General features: G+C 40.0%; 1 protein-coding gene across 3 annotated transcripts in view; it reads right to left on the bottom strand.

Moving 5' to 3' along the window:
• Window positions 1–21,729, bottom strand: part of KCNH7 (potassium voltage-gated channel subfamily H member 7) — a 320,233-nt gene continuing 298,504 nt past the window's right edge. For all 3 annotated transcript variants that reach the window (XM_039495387.1, XM_039495388.1, XM_039495390.1), the window contains 4 exons: window positions 9,327–9,590; window positions 5,018–5,186; window positions 1,459–1,651; window positions 1–447 (listed from right to left, as the gene is read on the bottom strand). In XM_039495387.1, coding sequence (XP_039351321.1) covers window positions 181–447; window positions 1,459–1,651; window positions 5,018–5,186; window positions 9,327–9,590 — 893 coding nt within the window. In that variant the 3' untranslated portion in view covers window positions 1–180. The remainder of the gene's footprint in view (window positions 448–1,458; window positions 1,652–5,017; window positions 5,187–9,326; window positions 9,591–21,729) is intronic.

Raw genomic sequence — 21,729 nt, 5'->3', positions numbered from 1 at the left:
TGCTCAACTTTACCTTACAAGCTTCAAATTTAGGAAAATATACAGTACTTTTGCATATAATGGTATATCCTTGTAGCCCCTGAGTCAAGTATAGAGGATTTAAATACAAATAAAAAAAAAAAAAAGGAAAACAGCCATTAAAAGCACTTACATTTTATGTGAAGTAATAGTATAAAAGGATTATTTCCCAGGAAGACCAGGATCAGAAACATGCCTATGAAGACCCAAGATTCCTATAGTGTTTAGGGAAGAATCTGGCAAGGAAGGATGCCTAATGGAATGAAGATAAGTTTTACAATGCTGTGGGTGAAACTCTAAAGACTGGTCATGTTCTTGTTCTAAAAAAGAAGCCAAATTGTCTTCTGAGGCTGTGTTAAGATGTACTCCACTTGAGAGGGATTCTTTGGATTTAAGTTTCGATTTTTCAAGGTCTAGAAATTCAGGACACTGAGAGAAAGGAAAAGAAATTAGGTGACAATATATTTAAAATAGTCTCATGGATATTCCTGTTTCTACTGAAAATGAACAAAATCCCCCCCCCCCCCCGAAAAAACCCAACCCCAAACCATTCTTTGCAAACCGAGTCTGAAACATGAGCAGAGAAATCAACGATTTTCACTAAATATTGTGTTCAATTAATTGTAGTCGAATGCAATTCTGCCCAGGATTTATTTGGAGGATAAACCAGGAAATCCCCCCCTTCTTCCTGGCTCTACATCCGACGAAAATTTTCAGTCAGAGACTGAACTGTCTTGAGATGGGCCAACACTGAGCTCCTGGGTCTCTGAATACCTCCAAAATCTGGGGCAGTTCAGAATCAAAATCTGTGACTGTATCAAATTCCTAACCTTGGGGCAGTGTGGATCTGGATACAGATCCAAACACTGAGTTATTCTGTATCTTTTAAGTCAGAGCCTGCGATAGAAAGTGTGCAGAGATGCCCTGGTGGCAACTCTCTGGCACATGCACATTACCTCCAGGAGTGCTGAGGGAGTGTAATCCTCCCCCACCCACTTAGGCAGCATACAGTTTCTGCATGGCTGGTGCAAGCATGAGTTTCTGCAAGGCTGGTGCAAGCAAGATGTGCCTCAAGGCAAGCCTTGGGTCAAGACTGGAGATTTCTTGAGTCCTTCCACATGCTCCCCTGCAGGGCTAACCACAATCTACCCTTTCGTGACTTGGGCCTGCCTCTATATTTTTCTGTGGGGTCCACAACCATTGCTAAATGCATGATGATGACTAAATTTGTAGCTTTGAGACCTATTTTGGCTTCTACACAGTAGGAAATTTGACCTCTAGAGATTTGCTTCCAAAATAATATAACTAGATGAATCCTGTGGAGACATTTGGCCAAGTTACAATTTCCTGTTCAGAAAACTACAGAACAAATGCTCAGTCTTCCAGCAGTAGGTAACAACGTTAATCAATCACTATAGTTGATTCTGGGCACATCCATACCTGTGATGAAGGACTGAAGCTTCTATCTGTTTTAATAGATACTATAGGATGAAGGCTTTGCATCACCCGGATAGCTGGCTGTTGATATTCTGCACTTGCAGTCACTATACTATATGCAGGTGGAATGAGTGTTGACTGCCTCTGCAGTAGCTGCAGGATGGTTTGAATGTCAGCAGTCATTTGGGATTCAAGCCTAGGGAAGTAATATGAAATCAATTAACACATGGTCATGGATGATTATGTTTTAACACACCGATTACAAATGCATTCAAGGGGGATCTGCAGTTTATTAAAGCAAGCCATTCCGTGTAACAGTATTATCATGTTTTGAATAGGAAAGAACAGAAGGGGGAGCACTGAGCCATTCCATGGCTAGCAGCTCACGCTCTCATACAGAATATACATTCTAATGTTTGCTCCAGACCTTAGTTAGAGTTTAATGTAAGAATAATACATTACTATCATTTCTGTTTGCAATTGATATGAATATTGGGGGCCAGATTCTCAGCTGACATAAACTGGCATAGCCCCCATTGATTTAACTGGAGCTGTGTTGATTTATACAGGCTGAGGATCTGGTCCAGGATTTCTAAAGCAACAGAAAACTCTGACAGTCCCAAAGCTACTTCTAAGGGGATACAACACAACAAGGCAACATAATTGATGTTTTCCCACAGCAGGAAACTGTAGGGCAATCTGGTTGTTTTAAGTAAAGGTCTTGAAAACAGTAATCTCTTTAGGTGCATGGTGAATTATTAGAATTTGAAGTAGGATGCGGGGGGCGGAGGGGAAGAACTGATCTGAAGCTGTGTTCAAAATTCAGAACTAAACTCAACATAGTTGATGTTCAAAAGTGGTATATTTATTGACTGTTTGACTGACTGACTAACTCTTTGTGATTTGGTGCATGAATCCTGAAAGTTTAAATAAACCTTGGTGTAAGTCACAACATTTGAGTCTGCTTATCTTCTCCACGCTTCCATTGCCATGGCACTGAAATGATTTTCAAGTTGTCTTGCCAACATAATTAACAGACTCAGCAATGGGTAATGCCTATTGTGCCTCCCCAGCTGCTAGGAGACCACACAATGTGTTATAACAGATTGTAATCTGGATATAAATCCTCATGTATTGGAACTCATATCCTGACAGAATCATTTTCACTGTAAACAAATTTTTATGTCAACAGCCCTCAGTGTTGTGAACGTCCCGACTATAGCTCTGCAGCAGCAGAATTACTCCTGCTCTAGCAGATTTTTGCTGTGTACTAAACCCTAAACTTGCACCTGACCTCTGTCCCCTAATGGACGCTGAAGATGCCTTTGCTCCGCACATAGATATTAAAGGAAACATTGCTCCTAGGTCAGCTGTTGTTGCCATAGATTTTGTGGCATCAGCTTTTATAAAAGCAACCTAATGCACGGCTGAAGCCGTGCGGTTATACCCATTCATGTCCTATTAATCCTCTGCTCAGCTCCCTTACGTTGTGTGCTGATTGCCAATATACCAATATTGACCTCAGAGTAAGCATCCTGCCGATACAACAGGGAAAAAATGCTGCAGCAGCACCACCATCCAGAGAGCATGTCTGCTAAAATGATGACATGATTCCTTTTTGAATAGAAGATGTGCAAGAATTTGGGAACTTGGTTGATAATTTTGCCCTCTTGTACCTCTCTGCCCCTACTTCCCCTGCCTTTTTTTAAAATTATTTCTAGAATGGCCCTCCTCTCAGTTCCCCACCACTCCAAATCAGAGAGTTCTAATTTCTTCTACTCTTCATTCTTTCTCACTTGACCATTTACAACCACCCCACAAAGAACAGCCAAACAAACAAACCAACCCTTAAAAAACAGCCATATTGTGGCTGGGCATAAAAGCAGCAGAAAGAGAGTGATAGTAGGTCACTGGGCTTCCCCAGCTTGTACAAAACCCTATACCAGTCCACCATGTACCCCCAGTTTAGCATCATATCAGGGGCAGGGCTGAGGGTAGGAGGAGGCAGGGAGGTGTGCCCAGGGCGCATTGCTCTCTGACTTTTCTGGGTCACTAGAATAGTTGTTCAAAGCTTGCATAAATTAGAGTAGTTCCCTTGCAGCTGATCTGGCCTGTGTCAGGGACTAGCCAGGCCCAGAATCCAGGAGACACAAAGGTACCTTAACAAGCACCAAAAGAATTAATAAATGAAGTGAGATGTGGATAAAATCCAGAAAAAGAAATAAATAAAACTAAAATCTCAGCAGTTCATCAGAAAACTCCCTGCCGCAAAATCTTTGTCTATGGCATCAATAAACCTAATACCAGCCCTGAGAAATAGCTCTAGAGACATTTAGGATTTAAAGAAAAGGAAAGAATAATAAGCAAGACATTATTATGTATAAATCCTCAAATGCTGTGATGGGAGCCCTGTAAGTGCCTAGTTAGATTAGATAGGTAGATAAATACCTACATAGTTCTACTTCATTCATGATTTATAGGAATTTCAACCTACATGTTGAAACATGTATCTTGTAACATATAGTATGTCACTAGAAATGAGAATACTGAAGTTTGGTTCACAGAAGGCAAAGGAGGCAAGACTTGCTTTCAATTGCTTGTTAAAATGTACAATGCAGTGTGCCAATGAAGATATACTAAAGTATAATTAAGGCTGAATTTGTATCATGGTAAATTTGGAGTTAAATTGTGTAATTGTCATGGCAAAAATGTTGAGAGTAATGGAATTCTGGGGAAAATAATAAAAAGCCACAGACCTGAACACAGGCCAACTTAAAATGAACTGAAATTACATAGTAAATTATAGTATACATGATAGTGTATGACTGATCAGAATACTTTCACCATATTTTTAAGATTCCATGAGCTATTCTGTTTAGCCACCAACTATATATGCTAGACACCAATAGGGAGGGGGAGAAGGAAGATATATTAGCAAAGGTAACTTACACATTCAGTATTTTGACAAAGAAAATGACTGTTTTCTATTGTGGTACATGTGTTTTGCACTTGTGATACTCCCATGGCTGTTTATTATAGAGACAGCTGCAAAAGGAGGTTTACTCATCAAAAAATGAAGATGCCTATAATACAAATGCTGCTTCTGCAAGGAAGACAGCTGGTTTGCTCAGTACATCCCCAGGAAAGCATAGCACCTCCCATTTTCTGGGCACAGGAACTGTGTGTAGAAAGCCAGGAAGTGCTTTTAGAGGAAAAGTTCAGGGGAAAGAGGGATGACGGAGAGAGTAAAAAACCTGCACCTACAAAGGGCTTAAGGGCCAGATTTGTATTTCAGTACTTAAAGATGCAGGTGGGTGCCTAGCCACTTTTGCGATTTCTGCTATGCACCTATCTGCATCTTTAGGAGTCTTAATACTTTAAAAAAATCTGGCCCTAAGTGACTTAGAAACACATGTGCCATTGACTTGCAATGAGATTTGTACTCATGATTCATTTAGGTGTTTGTGAAAATCCCCCACCAAATTCATCCTTGTTGTGGCTCCATTGATATCAATGGTGGTGTTATCAACCCAATGTGATCCTGTCACATAATTGCTTTTACCTGTTGAGTTGTTCTTGAAGTAAATCTAGCCGGTGCTCCACTTCCCCATAGGTCAGCTCACTTTCAGTTTCACAGATGCCCCATGTAACATGAGGTAATGTTGACTGTCTGGAGACCTCCTGGTGCTCCTTGGTGTTTTCCCACTCCCAGTTTCTTTTATCACTGATGTCTGCCAAAAAACAAACCTCTTGAAGTATAAACGTACTGACCTCTGAGATCCACTAAGAATAGACATGTATTTGAACTTATGGAATGCATGGCATGACAGAGTTAGAGCTACAGTCTCTACACTTGATTTTTCGGAGTGTTCGGCCAAGTGAACATAAACCAGTGTTTTGCAAACCTTTGAAAATTAATCCCTCCCTCTTCAGGGAAATTAAGCCAATCACAGCTCTGTCCTGCAATTCCTTCTTATGTTGTTAAAGGCCAACATCTTAGTCTGTACATCTTCCATGCTTGCCCCAGCAATCGTTGGTGCAACCTTTATGCACAGTCTTTGGGAAATGCTGGGGTAGAGCATCATCATATACTCCCTCTCCTTTTGTACATTCTTTGATGGGCGGTGTAATTATCAACAATGTTGACATTTAAAGAATTATAATTGACATTAATGTTAGCACCCATTGAAAAGGGTGAGGCACGTCACTTCTCGGAGCTACTAGTTCAGACTCTCTTCAAACCCAGGCAGATGACTCCATCCTCATTGGTTACACTTATTTCACATTTTCAAGGTTTTCTTTGCAACCATAACAGCTAGAGACTTACCTATAAGGGCAGGTCTACACTAAGAGTGGGGGTCGAACTAGGGTACGCAAGTTCAGCTACGTGAATAGCGTAGCTGAATTCGAAGTACCCTAGTTCGAACTACTTACCCGTCCAGACACCGCGGGATCGAAGTCCGCGGCTCCAAGGTCGACTCCGCCACCGCCCTTTGCAGTGGTGGAGTACCGGAGTCGACCGGAGCGCGCGGGGAGTTCAAAATATCGAGAAGTCGAACTCACCGCGTCGACCCGGCAGGTAAGTGTAGACTAGCCCTAAGAAAGAAGGGCCTCTGGAGGACACCAGAGAGACCTGTCCAAATGCCCCCAGCTAATCCTTTTACCAGATGGGAGCATATTCTATAGTAAAGAAAGGAAGTCCCTCCCAAAGTTATATACAGTGATTAAAGTAGATTGAATCAGGAAGGGGAGCTCTTACCACATAAACCAAAAAGGAGAAGGAGTTCATCCTCTCCTTTTATCAGAGAAGGGGGAGATGAGCTTTATTGGATTAATGGCTCTTTGGGATCTGTGGGGTCCCAGGGTTTCCTAGGGCTATAGTCAGTCTGTGAATGTCATAAGGTATAATAGGCACCTGATAGTATGAATAGGGCTGAAGGAGGAGGAGATTTCACCTTGGCTCCATGGCCCATTCAGTTTCTCCAACCACTCACTACATGCCCCCAGGGGAAAGGGTGAGAATTGTGTAATTTTGACTCAGCTAGCATGCATGGTACAATTTACAGTTGTCTGAGGAAACTGGAGAGCTTTATGAGAGGGGCAGGGAGCAAAATTCTGACAGATTCAGACCCAGCATAATCTTAATCCATATCTGTTTGTAGAATGTTTGCAGGATATTGGAAAAGCAACTCATTGATTATAGACAATGAATAGCAGGAATGAAATGTAAACAATAAATGCTGTTTGTTTACACTTCTTTACTGCTCTGTAAAATCCCTTAGATTTTACATATAAATCACCTACTAAAATCACATATTTTCCTGTACCTCGTCTTGGTGTCTCTGGCTCAGCCCTGGGTTGAATGACAGGTGTTTGTGTCCTGGAATAAATGTTTGTGGAGTATCTAGATTACAATGCAATTGCCAATTAACTTGAATTCAAAACAGGACCATAATAATCTAATCTAATAATCTAATCTATACATATCCTTCAAGGGATAAGTCACTCCCCTTGTTCTGTGCATCTTCTTAGGTGTATGTATGAACAGCCACAAAAGCTGTGGCCAGGAGACAGTCAAAACATTTCTACGCAGCATGGCCTTGGAAGAACGGAGGATTGTTCTCAAGATGTGAACTAAATTAATAAATATATGGCCTGGTTAATCTAAACAGTTCAAGAATGAAATTCTATGACCCGAATAAAGGCCATGGGAGGCCTCAAAGAGTGGAAAATGGCATTGTTCTGCAGCGGGGAGGAGGGGAGAGGGAATGGGGAGCAGCAGCTACATAGAAGCTACCCTTGTGCTGTTAAGAGAGGCTCAGGATTGAAACAACAGGATTGAGTGCTGCAGGTCAGGATTACACTGGCAACATTTACACTGCCTGTCCCACCCTATCCAATTCAAGGTTAATAACCCCTTCCTTTCATGGACAGTAAATTAATTGCTAACATTTAAAACAAAAAAATAAAATAAGGACTAGGCTAAAAATATATATTTGGTAATGGTAATAAATTATGGAAGCTTATATAGAAGTTCATTTATATGTATATTTACAAGATTTATACTTATAGACTCAGATTAGATTTACAACTGCCTTTAGAGAACATAAAATCAATTTCTAATTGATATCTGGGATGCTAATTTAATTTAAAACCAATCAAAACCAGTCTGACTTTTTATAAAAGCTATAAGAAAGGTGATCAGCTTTCAAATACACCACTAAAAATGCAGAATTACAAAGACACCCATTCACCCCCTCAAAATGTTGGCTTGTATGTGGTCTTAATCAAAATGTGCACCCTTTAGACTTGCTAAATTTAGCTCAGAGTAAAATCTGCACTAGGTTGCCTTGGAAAACGTTGCTATAGCTGCAAGGACACATCTCTGGCTACCGGCAGGGGCAAGGTAAGCTTTCAAACAGCAATATGTAAAAAACACGTTTATATCAGCATTTGACCTTACCCTGAGAAGACCAGATGTCACATAGCTTGGTTTTTGGACTATCAAAAATATGTTGTTCTGCTGGATTAGTTTTTAGAATAATTTAAAATAATATCTTAGAAACCTAAAGTTGACCCTGAGTTTGTGTGGCTAAATTTATTGTACCAGGAAATAAATTGTTGAGGAAAAAAGCAATAAGCACTAAACATAGAAGTAGTCCTTTAAAACAGAAGCAACTGTAAAGGCATCTTCAGCAACAAAACCTTTAATGTTGTATAAATAGACTTTTCATTAGTTTACCCTATCACAGAAATTTAAGGCTTTAAAGAAAGACAAAAAGAATGTTTGATGAGATGATATAAAACACTCATTCCATATTAAGTTAGCTGAGATTGCTTAATCACTGTAAACTATATGACATATACTAAGAACCAAATTCTGCTCTTCTTACTCAAATTTCCTGCTGAAGTCAAGATGTGTTCCTGTGTGATATTTCATCATTTTTAATTAAGTAATATTACAGAACTAGATAAGGTCTTTCAATTTCATTGTTATGCATTGCTTTAACACAATTTTAAATGTTCAATAGTATAAAATATGAAGAAAATAGGTTAAGCTGGTAAAAGTTTATGAGCAAAACTTTTTTTTCCAAAAAATGGAAATTTGATGACATCAAAATATTTCATGAACTCATGTCAATTTCACTAAATTGTTTAAGTCAAAAACAAACCTCAACATTTTTTGAAAAAAAAATCAAAATGTTTTTTCAACATTTTCTAAATATTTATGAAAATGAAATATTTATCACCTTTATCTAGACTGGGTGTGTGAAATTAGTATTTAGTATCGCTATCTAGCTTTCTATCTAGGGTTTGGTACTGGCACCCATCACTGTAGCATGATGGGCAGTCAAACTTTTTTCACTCCAACCTCCATCTGATGGACTCACCACAACTGTGATTCCTGTGACCTTGTTTACAATAGTGAAAGCCATCATTAACTAAGGGAAAATTTAATCCAGAGATAGTAAGGACCAGCTTTTCAAAGGTGCCCACTTATTTTAGGCATTCAAAAAATAGAGACATCCAACATTATGAAATGAAATGAAAATATTGGCTTAAATGACTTATCCAAGATGATTCAGGAAGTCATTTCCAAAGCCTAGACTAAAATTTAAGAGCGCCTGGATTCCAATCTCATTCCCAGGCTGCCAAACCATAGTGCCTCTCAAGGGAAATAATTCTCTGAACATTCCACATTTGACATGAAAGAAGATTATTTTGTCAATGTTTCATGAAATCCTTAAAAGTTAAATTAATGTATTATTTGTCAACAGAAGCATTCTGAAGAGGTTTATTTCTCTCCCACTGATCATCAGAGCAAAAATGAATAGGCCATCTTTACAAAATAGCAACATGGAATAGATTACCTCTGCAAGAATGGCTTCTTTTGTCAATATGGATCCTTTCTGTTGCACGCACCACGTCTTCAAAGTCCAGCCCTGTAGTTTTCCCTGTCATTGATGGGTAATTGATTATTTCAGAGAAGAGAGGTTTCTGCTCATCTTCAATGGATGATACCAAAGATGATGACTCACTTTTCTTCTCTTCAAAGTGTTTCTTGGTACACTGATAATGTCTAGTGTTATCCATAGAGTCTTCAGGATCATACTGATTGTTTTCTTTATCATAGCCTGTCAAATAGAAATAATTGTATACAATAATATGCAGTGCATGAGATCTTATTCCAATTTATTCTGGACCTCAGGCCAAGCTGGCGCTAGGGATAAACAGACTAAGAAATTGCTTAGGGCCCCAAGCAGTTCAAGCCCCGCCCCATTAATTATTAGCATGTGCTGTGTGTGGATGGGCCCAAAATATTCCTGCTTAAGGCCCCAATGGGCTAGCACCAGCACTAGCCTCAGGGGCAGAGTAGAAGTTATAGCAATTAGCAAGTTCACTCTCTGTTAGGGATAACATAACTTTAATGCCTCTTCTATTAAGGACCACAGAGATGTGGGAGATATTCCTTCTAATGCAGGTTCTACCATTCATTTATATAGCAATGTCAGGTGTTTGTGCTGGAGCCCCCTCAGTCTACAAGAGAAGGGAGCTGCCAGCAGGCATTCTCTCTGAGAGCATCTCAACCTTGGAATCTACTGCCTTCAACTTGGTTGAAAATAGCCCCAGTCTGTTGACCATTAGGGTTCACTGCAAGGCCCATCTCTTTACCAGCTTTTTGGGGAGCGAGGTACATGACAAAGGCTGATGTGGTGCATGTGGTAAGGTGGGTATTGGTCGAGTCTTGAATTCATCTTCGAATATTTTTAGGTTCCGGAGTGCGGAGCAGCTACTGGCTCAATACTTTTCTGGGGCTGTATTTTTTATTTCTGGCAGTTACAGCAACATATTACAAATTGAAACAAATAAAATAAGGACAAGAAACCAACAGTGATCATCTGGTGAGTATGGAGACCGTTTGAACTGTCTTTAGAGCAACACTTAAAGTGTGTTTTATTGTATCATTTCAAATCCAATATTTGATCTTGCCTATTTTTAACTGAAATGTCAAGATAATTCCAGTCCTGAAGGTTTATTTAGAACATATTTTAGCAGGGGAGTCTCAATTAGATATAAATACTGTAACTAGTTTGCATTAACTTCCTGGGGAGGTAGCATGATTCCCCATCTGGTTTCAGCTAATTACTAATCAACATAATTCTAGAGTGCATGTAATCCTCACAGCAATGGTTAATACAGGATTCTGTACATTCCCAGGGTTTCTTCTTTTCTAACACTGTTTTCCAGTCATCATTTACAATGAAAGAGAACTGTGGGCCTGATCATACCCCCATGATCTGCACACAGAGTGAACCTCCTCCTGCTCAGAAAGCGAGGCTCTGTTGCCTTTGCAGCAGCATCTCCCTCTATTGCACTGACTCCATGAGTTCAGAGATCTGCAAGTGGTGAGTGGTAGTGATGATCAAGCTGGGGGCAAGGCCAGGTTTGATGCACATCATCCCCACCTGCATTCACTGGAGTCCCTGAGGGAAATTAAACTGAATTCAGCATTAAACTTAATTCACTTTCTGTTGGTCTTGTCTCCACAGTGAGGCTCCCCTTTTAACAAGGATCCGTGTCACCTGCTGGAGAAACCACATGGCAAGAGGCACAGGGATGGTGCAGTGGCGTAGCACAGATGCAGGTGGGCTTGCATAGTGTGGCTTGCAGGGGATCCGTAGGTTTTGTGAGATGGCCCTTTGGTCAGCAATTCCCATCCTCCCACGGTCCTGGTGGAACAATGGAGGCTAAAGCTCCATGAGACGATTCTTGCAGCGATTTCCCCTGTCCTCACTCTTGACCCACACGTTTTCCTGGGGGAGTGGGTGATGGAACTGTTTTATTGCAGTCCTAGAGAGACAATGGGCTTAACTACTCAACGCTACATTGACTTGAAATGGAAACATTTACACGTCCACATTTTTTGAACAATTTCATATTCTCTTGGGAATATGTGAATCAAAAATAGCAGTCATAGGCACTTTATAAAAGAAAGACTGATCAATGAACTAGTTTGCAAAGAGAAGTCACTCAGAGACAGGTCTAACATAGACAGGAGAGATTGCATGATGACTGAAGGGTGGTAGAGGTCTGATCTATCATATTTACAGAGTGCCAATCACTGTAGCTAGAGGTACAAAACCAAATTCTGCTTTCAGTTACACTGCTGTAAAACCAGAGTAATTCAGCTGACTCCACTGCAGTTAGTCTGGATTTATGTTGGTGTAGCTGACAGCATATTTTGATACAAATATCTATACTTCTGGTGTTGTGAACACTTTAAGTACAAAGGAATAGATGAAAGGGAGGTCCCTTCCAATGATATTATCTGGGTTCCAAATTGAAGGAAGAAAACTTTTGCCCACTTGTTGATCAGTTTCATAACATGTGTTCAATGCCATTTCTGCATCTGCTAGTCCTTCTTCCTGTATTCAGAAATTTTAACATTGCTTTTTCGTTATGCAGTTACTCCAGAAAAGTTTTCATTTTAGTCTGGAAACGAAATCTTCACTGTAAGGAAATGTAGCAAAAACATTAGCACTGAGAATAATCTGATGATGTTGGATGACTAAAATATGAATTAAAAATGGAAATTGCATTCTTTATTTGGCTCTGAACTGTACGAGCTAATGGAGTTCACAGGGCAGTTCAGCTGAAATACATTACAAGAAGTCTCTAGGTAATGCTTTATTCAGATAGGGCACAATCATTTCTGCTTTTTCTAATGAATCCATGTTATTGGATTGTAATGAACATTGCAGATGACAGGAATGGCTTTTTCTCTGGCTGGGCTTTTTCTGTGCAGGAATAAATTCCTTAAGTTCTCTGTCCATTATACAGACTGGCAATTCCAAATAAGCTCTTCCCCTCTCTCCCTCCCCTGTTTGACTGCAGGAAAGCTTGATTTCTGAAGTGATTATTATCTTCACTAAAGAATCATCCTCCCTCCTCCATTTGTTTTCCAATGAGATGCACTTCACTTTTTGATTCAGACTGCTGGAAACAATGTTTCAGAGGCTGAATATTCTGTAACCTCCTGCTTTGCCAACCGTCCTTTCAAACATAATGTGCACCATTTATGGGACTCATTTTAGTCTGTGATTTTTTTTTGTCTGCCAAAGAGTACAAATGAACATAACACTGGAATTCCTGATTTATAGGAGCAACAGTGTCTGACTTTTCAGCTTTGAAAATAACAAAGCCCTTGACTTCTAACTATGGGAAAGACTGTATCCCCCCTTTCAACGAGCAAGAAGAATTGGGGACATGATCAGCCCTTTGAAATGACTTCTTATTCCAGTACTTTTCTGAGTCTTCCAGATGTGACAATTACTAGAGATCAGACATTTTTCTTTTATTTTTTGTCATGCTAATTCAGTAGTAAAAAAGATTGGCTCAGTTCAGTGAGTGGCAGCCTATGTGAACTGGGATTTCTTTATACTCAATGCCACTGCAAATTTTGATACCAATAAAAGTGGCATAGTAATATATTACATGGAGAGCAACAGGTGTTTTTTTATTATTAGTGGAATTTGGTTAACTAGACTTTGCTTATAGAATTGGACCAGCTATCTATTCTGTTGCTTCAGAAGAAGGCAAACCTTTAATTCCTTTCTCCCACCTCCAAGTAAAAACCTTAGTGTGTCTAGACACATTCAATTTTGTGTGGGAAGTGAGGTGAGTACCTTCCTAACCCTTGCAGAAAACAATTTACATCACACATCACGAGACAGATAATCCTTATCATTAACATTGCTTGTATAACTACAAACCTCATCACTGGACATGACATTTTCTAGCCCCTTTTATAAGATCCTGCCACATCATTTTAAACACCACCAGGTAAGGCACTTGCTGAGGCATGGCACATTCTGAGTGTGAAGTAAAGCTGATTGAATGCTGTAAAACAGTCTACAAATTTTCATTCATATTCCAATGATGGTTTGGTTCAACCATCATTGTTCCCCTTTTATTTGATAGTCACATATCTTCACATGAAGGGAATTTTGTTTGCAGGAATGTTGGTAGGATGGCTGGTTTCTGTATAGATAAATCCATTTATTCATGTCTAAATATTGAATATGGTGGCAGAATTTTTGGAAGGCTCCACAATCCATTGCTAATTTTGAGCACTCAGCAGCTGACCTTCCAGTGATCTGCTGCACACCATCCATCTCCTCATTGATTGTTTCCTACTATGACAACCCTTCGCCATTTCTTCCATATCTTTCCCTAGGTTATTTTCATCTCTTTACCTAGTGTGATCACAGTACATATATTTGCATCTGTTCATTTCCAACATCAGAGTCTGCTTCTCTCCAATAATATTTTTAACATAGGCATTCCTTTTTTCCTCATCCATGAGGCATGTAAGAACCTTTTCCAGCATCACATTTCAAAAACTCTGAAACCAACTGGTGGTGGTGGTAGTTCTGCTTCTATCATGCAATCTTGGATTATGTAAACCAGAACTTTGCTCATGTGTGAAATCAGGAAGATGGTACAATAATTACTTCACTTGGTTATGTCTCCTTTCTTTGGTAAGGGCAGGAAAATGCCCTTCGTCCGGTCCTCTGCCTAATTTCTAGTCATCTGTACGTCTTTACAAATTTTCCACATAAGATCAATACTGTGTTTGTCAATCACTTTTAACAAATCTGCAGGCCTGTTATCTATCCCTGGTGCTTTTTCCAGCCTTCATTCTCTCTCTCACAAGACTGACAGCTGCAGTTCTGTGTTCTCTTTTCTGCCAGCCTATATTATGAGTGGCTCCGGTGAGGCATACAGATTGGCACAGTAATCTCTTCACCTGTGTTTAGTATCATCACCCTCAGTCAGGAATCTGCCATCATGATTTATTATTATGTTTGATCACAGTGAAGAGCTTTTGGTAAGAAGTCTGACCACTGTGAATCTCTCTTTACATTTCTCAAGTTCCATGCATTTTGCCCTTATATATTTGCTCTTGTCTTGTCTAGTTTGCCTTTGAATATTCTCTCCTACATTTTTCCATTTCCAAACCATTCTCTTTTACTCTGCATCATTTTTCTGCCAACTCAAACACCTTCTCAGTTAACCATAGTGTAGTCTGACACTGACTTTTTGGAATGTGTGCTTGGCCTTTTAAACATAACAGTTTTCACTTTATTCCGAAATTCATTGGGGTTATTCTCCTCTTTCATCTGTGCCAGTTCCTCAAACCCATAATTTTCATTGATTCTGGACAAGTCCAAATGCAGTAGACCTGTCGAACATGGGATCTTTAAAGCATAAACAATTTATGTTTGAGGCTAACAGTTGATGGGCTGACTCAGTCTGTACTCATGAAAGTCTTTGTCCATTTTCCATTCAATTTCCAGCATTGTTATATTTATTCCATAGGTGATTTTGGTTCTTTGCCATACTGTCAGGTGACCTCCACCTGCTGAGTGAAAATGGTCTTTGTAATGACCAGGGGATTAAAGCTGCAGAATTCAACTACATGCCTTTCTCTCTCATTTTGCGAACCCAGACCATTGTTTCCCATTCCTTCTTTATGAGAGCTTGCAGCTCCAACTTTTGTATTTAAGTCCCCAGTTACAAGGGTAATATCTTTACTTGGTATTTCAGTGAGTGTTTCTTCAAGTTGTCCATAGTTTCTGTATGATTATCCATATTCACATGCAAACAAAGGTGTTAGTGAACAGGAGACTCCTGTTTAAAAATGTCAGCCGTCTAGTCAGAAAGCAGAAATAATAATGTCTTCAGTGACTAATCACACACCAAGAATAGCACATAGTTAAGTGAAAAGTCTGCAAATGACAGTTGCCAGTTTGAATAAACTCTCTATCAAACAGTGACAAAAATGGTTTGAACAAATACATTTTGTAAAAATGTCAAAATTAAAATGTACAACCCCTGGTAATGTCTAAAGCTGCCTAAATACACTTTGGGCCTTACCATCTTACAAGAGATGAGCTCACCTGATCACTGCGTCACTTCCTTACAACACCCCCTCCTGCCATATGTTTGCAAAAATCAGTCTGTTGATGCACAATTTGTACTTTTCTGCACAAAGACATGCATATCTTCCATCCCTATATAGTCATGATATGTGAATGATTCTTTAGCACAGACTAGGAGCAGGCCAAAGAAAACTAGGGAAGTTTTATTCTTAACTACTGTAATCACTTCTTTTCACACAGTAGTACTATCTGAATACTATCTAATATTCACAGAACAATATATGGCTTGTAAGCACTACTCCCCTTTGTGTGTAGTCTGTTCTGTGTTTAATTAGACAAGCCTATGACCATAAGGGAAAGTTGCATGTTGTATTATGTTAACTATGGCTTTGTATAGCCACTGATGGAAAAGCAAGTGGAGAAGAGATCAATTCCATATGCCCAGCTAAGTTTGGTCAGATGGTACAAACACTTAATCCCTGGGGTAGTGTGCACTATTATGTGTGTTCCCACTGGGTCCTACATCAGAGGGGATAGCAGAAGTTGAGTACTGGTGAATGTGAGGATGAAAGATTGTCTTTTCTTCCAGATGAGAATGACTCAGTGCAAGATGATTCAATCAAATTTTCATGCTAAACTCATGGTTTATCCGATCGCTATATTTGGGGTCAGGAAGGAATTTTCCTCCAGGGCAGATTGGCAGAGGCCCTGGAGGTTTTTCGCCTTCCTCTGCAGCATGGGGCACGGGTCACTTGCTGGAGAATTCTCTGCACCTTGAGGTCTTTAAACCACGATTTAAGGACTTTAATAACTCAGACATAGGTTAGGGGTTTGTTACAGGAGTAGTTGGGTGAGATTCTGTGGCCTGCGTTGTGCAGGAGGTCAGACTAGATGACCATAATGGTCCCTTCTGATCTTAAGTCTATGAATCTATGAAAAAATATGCCTTTACTTGGTAGACTCTTAATATTAAACAATAAGAAATCATCAAAGGAAAGTTATAAGTAGTAATTTGGAATCCTTTGGATTACATTATTATAAAGACCAAATCCTAGACTGTATGTTACAGGATCTGGTTCCTGTTCCCATCTCTGTTCTGATTTAGGTAAGTGTCTTAACTCACAGTATGTCTACACTGTAATTAGACACCTGTGGCTGGCCCATGCCAGCTGATTCAGGCTCGCAGGGCTCAGACTAAGGGGATGTTTAATTGAGGTGTAGACATCCAGGCTAGGGCTACACATGAAGCTCTGGGGCCCTCCCACCTCTCAGGGTCCTAGAGCTCCAGCTGCAGTATAGAGATACCCTCAGCATCTGTTTCCCCAGAAATAATTGTACTATTATACAATACATCTATAGCATGGTCCATCCACAGATAGCCAAGCACAATGTGCAGCGATGACAATGCAAACATAGTTCACAGGGCTGTTGAATTTTAACACATTCATTTTGGTAAAGGGCTTTGAAATCCTTAGATGGAAAATACTATGGAAGGGCAAAGCATTATTATGGAAGACGACATTATTTCTGAGCACTTCAGTAGATTTATTTTCCAATGCAAGTAGAATATGTACACACAAACTTAGGGGCCATATTTTTAAATGATGGCCTCCACTTTTGCACACAAAAATTGCAAATGCAAACATCTGCAGTTTTGCTACCAAACCAATTCTGATCTCTAATTAGGTAATTTAGATGTGTAAGTATCTGATTGTGGGTGCAGTTTGGTTCTTAGACATACAGCAGACCTAAATTGTGAGTGCAAAAATGGAAAACTGGTTATGGCCAGGCAGAACATTTGGCTCTATTGCTCTGAAACAAGCTGACAAAAGCTGTGAAATTCGGAATTAAGCCTCGAACTCTGTCCTTAACCAACTTCAATGCACTTGAATACTGCAAAGGTCTCTGAACAGTGGGTAATTTTCTATCCCATATGTTCCACATTATACTCAGCAGAGTAAGAATTAAGGATAGACTGGCAGCCTCTCTTTGTTTTTGTTGGCTTAAAGCATCTCATAGTGTTATTTTAATGTGGGATTTTGTTATAATGAAATTACTTTTCTTTAAATGGTGGAAAGTTAAATGGTGGGAACCTAAAAGTGATTCCAGATTTTAATTGAAATAAAATATGACTGATGTGAAGACTCCTGAAATCATCGTAGATTCATTCATAGGTGAATTTTACAACAATGCCATATTTATGTTTTTATGACCCATTTATATGATGCAACCTTGACCTGTTACTACCTTCCTAAGTGGCTGTGCTCTTCTGAGACATTGCACCTAACAAGGTCTCAGACAAAATTAATGAGAAATGAAGAAAAAGCATTCCCAGAAAGGACTGTTTGGCTTTGGAACAATATATTTGAAGAGGGAAGACTAAGCCACACTAACATCTGTGCACACACATAAGAACTCCTAGAAAAGTTTTTTGAACCTGAGAGAAGAATCCACTTTGAACTCCACCAAGGACAATGTTTCGTGCAGCTAATTTACCTCGTTGAGCACCTACATACTGCATTAATGAAGTCTAGAACCACATATTCAACAAAAGGAGAAAACAAATTATTGAAAAGCTGCTTACTAAGTGAGCACCATGCATTCCGTGCATTGAATGAAGCAGGGGACTTCTGGAAGAAATAGTATGTGATCATGGAATTAAAGACTGTGGCATAATGTATAGGCATCAGGGGGCTGAATTAAAGTTGCACAGAGAGCCTTAATTCTGGCATTTCCTGACTTTTGAATGCCTGACTTTGCAACCTTAATAATGCTTTTTTAATGTATTTTGTGTGTAATAATTTTTATAGCACCTTAACTGTATTTACTCATGGGACAGCAGGAAAATAATACAGGCTAGATAACCTTTCCATAAAGATTTATTTTCCTTTCTTTAAATTGAATAAAAAAGAGCTAGTTTTGAGTGACTATAAATGTGTGTCAAATTCAAAGCCAGAAACTTCAAAGTTAAAGCAAACATTTAATCCTTAACTTATTCTTTTGTGCCATTTTTAGTACAATGGCATGAGTTAGGGATGGAGTGAGAGCCTGATCTCTGAACATTTTGAGCTTTGTCTGGTTTTGTCACAATCTTAATGTTACTTAGATGACAATGTGAGGGTAATTCAAAATGATGCAGAGTGAAGGCCAAAGGATCTCTTACTCCAATGGTAGAATTCCAGTCTCTTATACTCAGAGCTTAACTTCCACTACAAGATTATTTTTCTCTGATAGCTGACAGTATGTATGACTATATATACATTTCCAGAAGGCCACATTTCATGGGAAAACTGCTTCAGTAGGAGTTACCCTTGGAAACAAGGCTCTCGTAGGAGCTGTGCTCCCCTGGGACAGGCTGCAATAGGAGCAGATGGACAACTGCAGGGATGGACTGCCTGATGATTATATACTTGCTGTCAGGGAATCCTTGCAAAATGTAGGAACACATTTCTTGCTTTCAAGGATTCATAGGGACGCTCTTTTGTGGGCTCCTAAAATGAAATCCGAGAAAATAAAAATTTCCTGTCAAGAGCTAAGTGTCTCGTTCTGGACTAGTTGGCAAATAAGTTGACAAAACAACTATTTTCACTGAATCAATGGGTATTAATGGAACAATATGCCTCTCACTAGATTCTCTTTACCCTAGAAACTAAAAGTGTGGGCCAGATTTTGATCTCTTTTACACTGATGAAAATCCAGAGTAATTCTGTTTACTTCAAGGACATCATCATTCCATTCAAGTTACTGCATCTAAGATGGTGTATTTAACATGACTATCCTGGATGTGGCTAATGGATTTTACATGCCCTGTCCAAAAGAGTTTGAAAGATCACTAATACAGTTTGACCTCATTCTTCCTGAAGTAATCTTCTGCTTGGAATGGATAGTCTTCACATCTGATTGCCTCTTGAGGTTCATCATATTTCAGTGTGCATTATGTGTGCATCTGATAGCTTTCAGCTAAGGACAAAATGAATTCCAGGCTGACATGGAGAACATCTCTTCATGGTAAGAATGATTATATGCTGGAATAGACCCAATGAGGTGAAGTTCTTAGAGATACCATCAATGCCAATGTTAACAAAAAATTAAATATGACACTAGAGTGAGTAATGATGCAGGAACTCTGAGTAGCTCACCAAAAAAGTGTTTTCAAAGCCCTACTACAGATGAATTTACTCTGTCAGGGCTAAATTCTGATCATGACTTCAATGCCATGACTTCCTTTATGCCACATATGTGGGTTTTATGCTGGCTTTATTGACCCTGAAGATCGCCAGGCCAGCATAGGTGGGTGGAGTAGAGGGGCCCCACAGCACTTCTGAATTCAGGGTTAACTACCTTTCCCCTTCTCCCCAGCCAGTGGGCCATGAGGTTGGGATAACTCCTACTAACCTGTTATGGGAGAGAGAGGGGGAAATGGGGAAGAAAGGAAAAAAATGTTCCCCTATGGGTGGGCCAGGAGGCAAAAGTGTAGGTGAAGGTACTGTAACACCCTATTGCTTCTCACCTGTTTAGGCTGAGGAGAAAACTTCACCCTGGCTGACAGCTCTGCTTACGAACTGTCAGCCAGTAGCATTGTTGGGCCCAAGTAATCTTGATAAGAATCTCTGTGGATGACTGTCAGTTATCTGTGGCAATGGGCTTCTATGGCTGTGGTGGTGCTCTGCATATGCACAGGGGACTCCCACCCCCAACACTATTCCCAAAAGATGGGATGGGATAAGAGTCATGGAATCCCACTGGGTAAGGTGAGGGTAAAGCTGCCAGGTAGTGGACATGTGGGCAACCCCTAACGAGGGCTCTCTCAGGATTCCAGCTGCTCTTGGCAACCACAGAGTCAGGCTGGGCTACAGAACTGCAGCTAGCTCTGCACCATAAACCCTCTCTGGGACCAGGGTTTGGCCATTAAAGGATAAGCCACGACAGAGCCATACATAGAAACTAAGATCAGATATGTGGTGAATCATCTAGAATATGCTGGAAATGCATCTGGGGTGCAGTAAGACAGTCTTGTATCACCACACAAGAGAGTACAGTGCTTGTTCAGCAAATCACAAACTACCGTGACTGAATTAATTGTCCCATTTCTAGGAAAGAAAGCGAGTACATACTGCAGATAAGTCATAAAGAGCTGTGAGATATTGTCTAAGTCCCTGATGAAACTATGAAGCTATTGCACAATGAGTTACCAGGGCAACAAGGTCCAAATCAGCCTCACATGAACTGAAGGGAGAGAGAAATACAAATCCATGTTTAACAGTCCACAAGGGAGAAAATCTCAAACTACTGTAGGCTCACACCAAAGAGGGACAAGTGCAATTTCAAACAGTGTAATTTACCAGTTGGTCAACAGCTGAATGGGAAGCACTAGCCAGGAGATCCATATGTCTATTTAAAAGAGCTCCCCTTCTGTAAGATCAAGAATGTAAGTTAGGTACCGCACTAGAGAGGCAACAAGAACAGCTGACTGTATAAGACATTAAGATTTTACTGAGATTTAAAACATCGAAGCCTCATAAGAGCATGCACGGATTGCTTAGTTTTTAGAGATTATATTTATGAAGTGAAAATATGACTGTTAAAAGTTATCTTTAGACAACATTTTATCTAAACAGTAACAAGACTGTGACCAGAAATATGTCTCTCAGCCAAAGGCTGTGCCTTTTGTGCGGTACCTCTCAAACTGCTGTACTGTCTGTCCCAAACTGTTTATCGGTTGTGCTCTAAGTTAGAATGCGCCAACTTCTGTTCTAACACCCTCCCACAGGTGTGGAAGGCCTTGAAATCAGTGGAACTGTCACGGTTCTTCACAGAACACCACAGGCCCTGGGAAAACAACTCCATGTGCTCTGTTACAGCTATGGCCGTGTGCAGAGTTTTGCAGCACAGACTAGGGCAGGGAAGAAGTGTGCCGGTGGGACCAAAACTACACACACTTACTGGTTACCCTCTCTCTGGAGGTGGAGTTTCTGTCTCTGGTGTGACTCAGCCAGCCAGATAACATATTACAATTACCAGAATTGAGGAGCAGGCTACCATTCATTTCTGTTCTCCCACAAAGGCATGCTATTTTCATTGACAAAACTGTGGCAAATGACATCCTGTCAAAAGTAATGTGAAAGAATGCCAGCAATCAGAAGACTGCTCAGCGAGACTCATAATTTAGCAGGCAAGAACTACTGGTAAGAGCTATAAAAGACAGTTTTTGCCACCCTCCTGGCATTTTAGTAGGCTATTCTGAGTAGGAGGCACAGGCTGACAAATCACTTCCATATTGTCTAGGTGGCAGGGTAGGTTTTCTCATAAGAAATGTGAAGGTTATTGA

The sequence above is a fragment of the Mauremys reevesii genome, linkage group 11 (genome assembly GCF_016161935.1).
Source record: "Mauremys reevesii isolate NIE-2019 linkage group 11, ASM1616193v1, whole genome shotgun sequence".
NCBI classification, from domain to species: Eukaryota; Metazoa; Chordata; order Testudines; family Geoemydidae; genus Mauremys; species Mauremys reevesii.
Note: the sequence above shows the minus strand (reverse complement) of the source record. Positions and strands in the feature narration are given on the sequence as shown.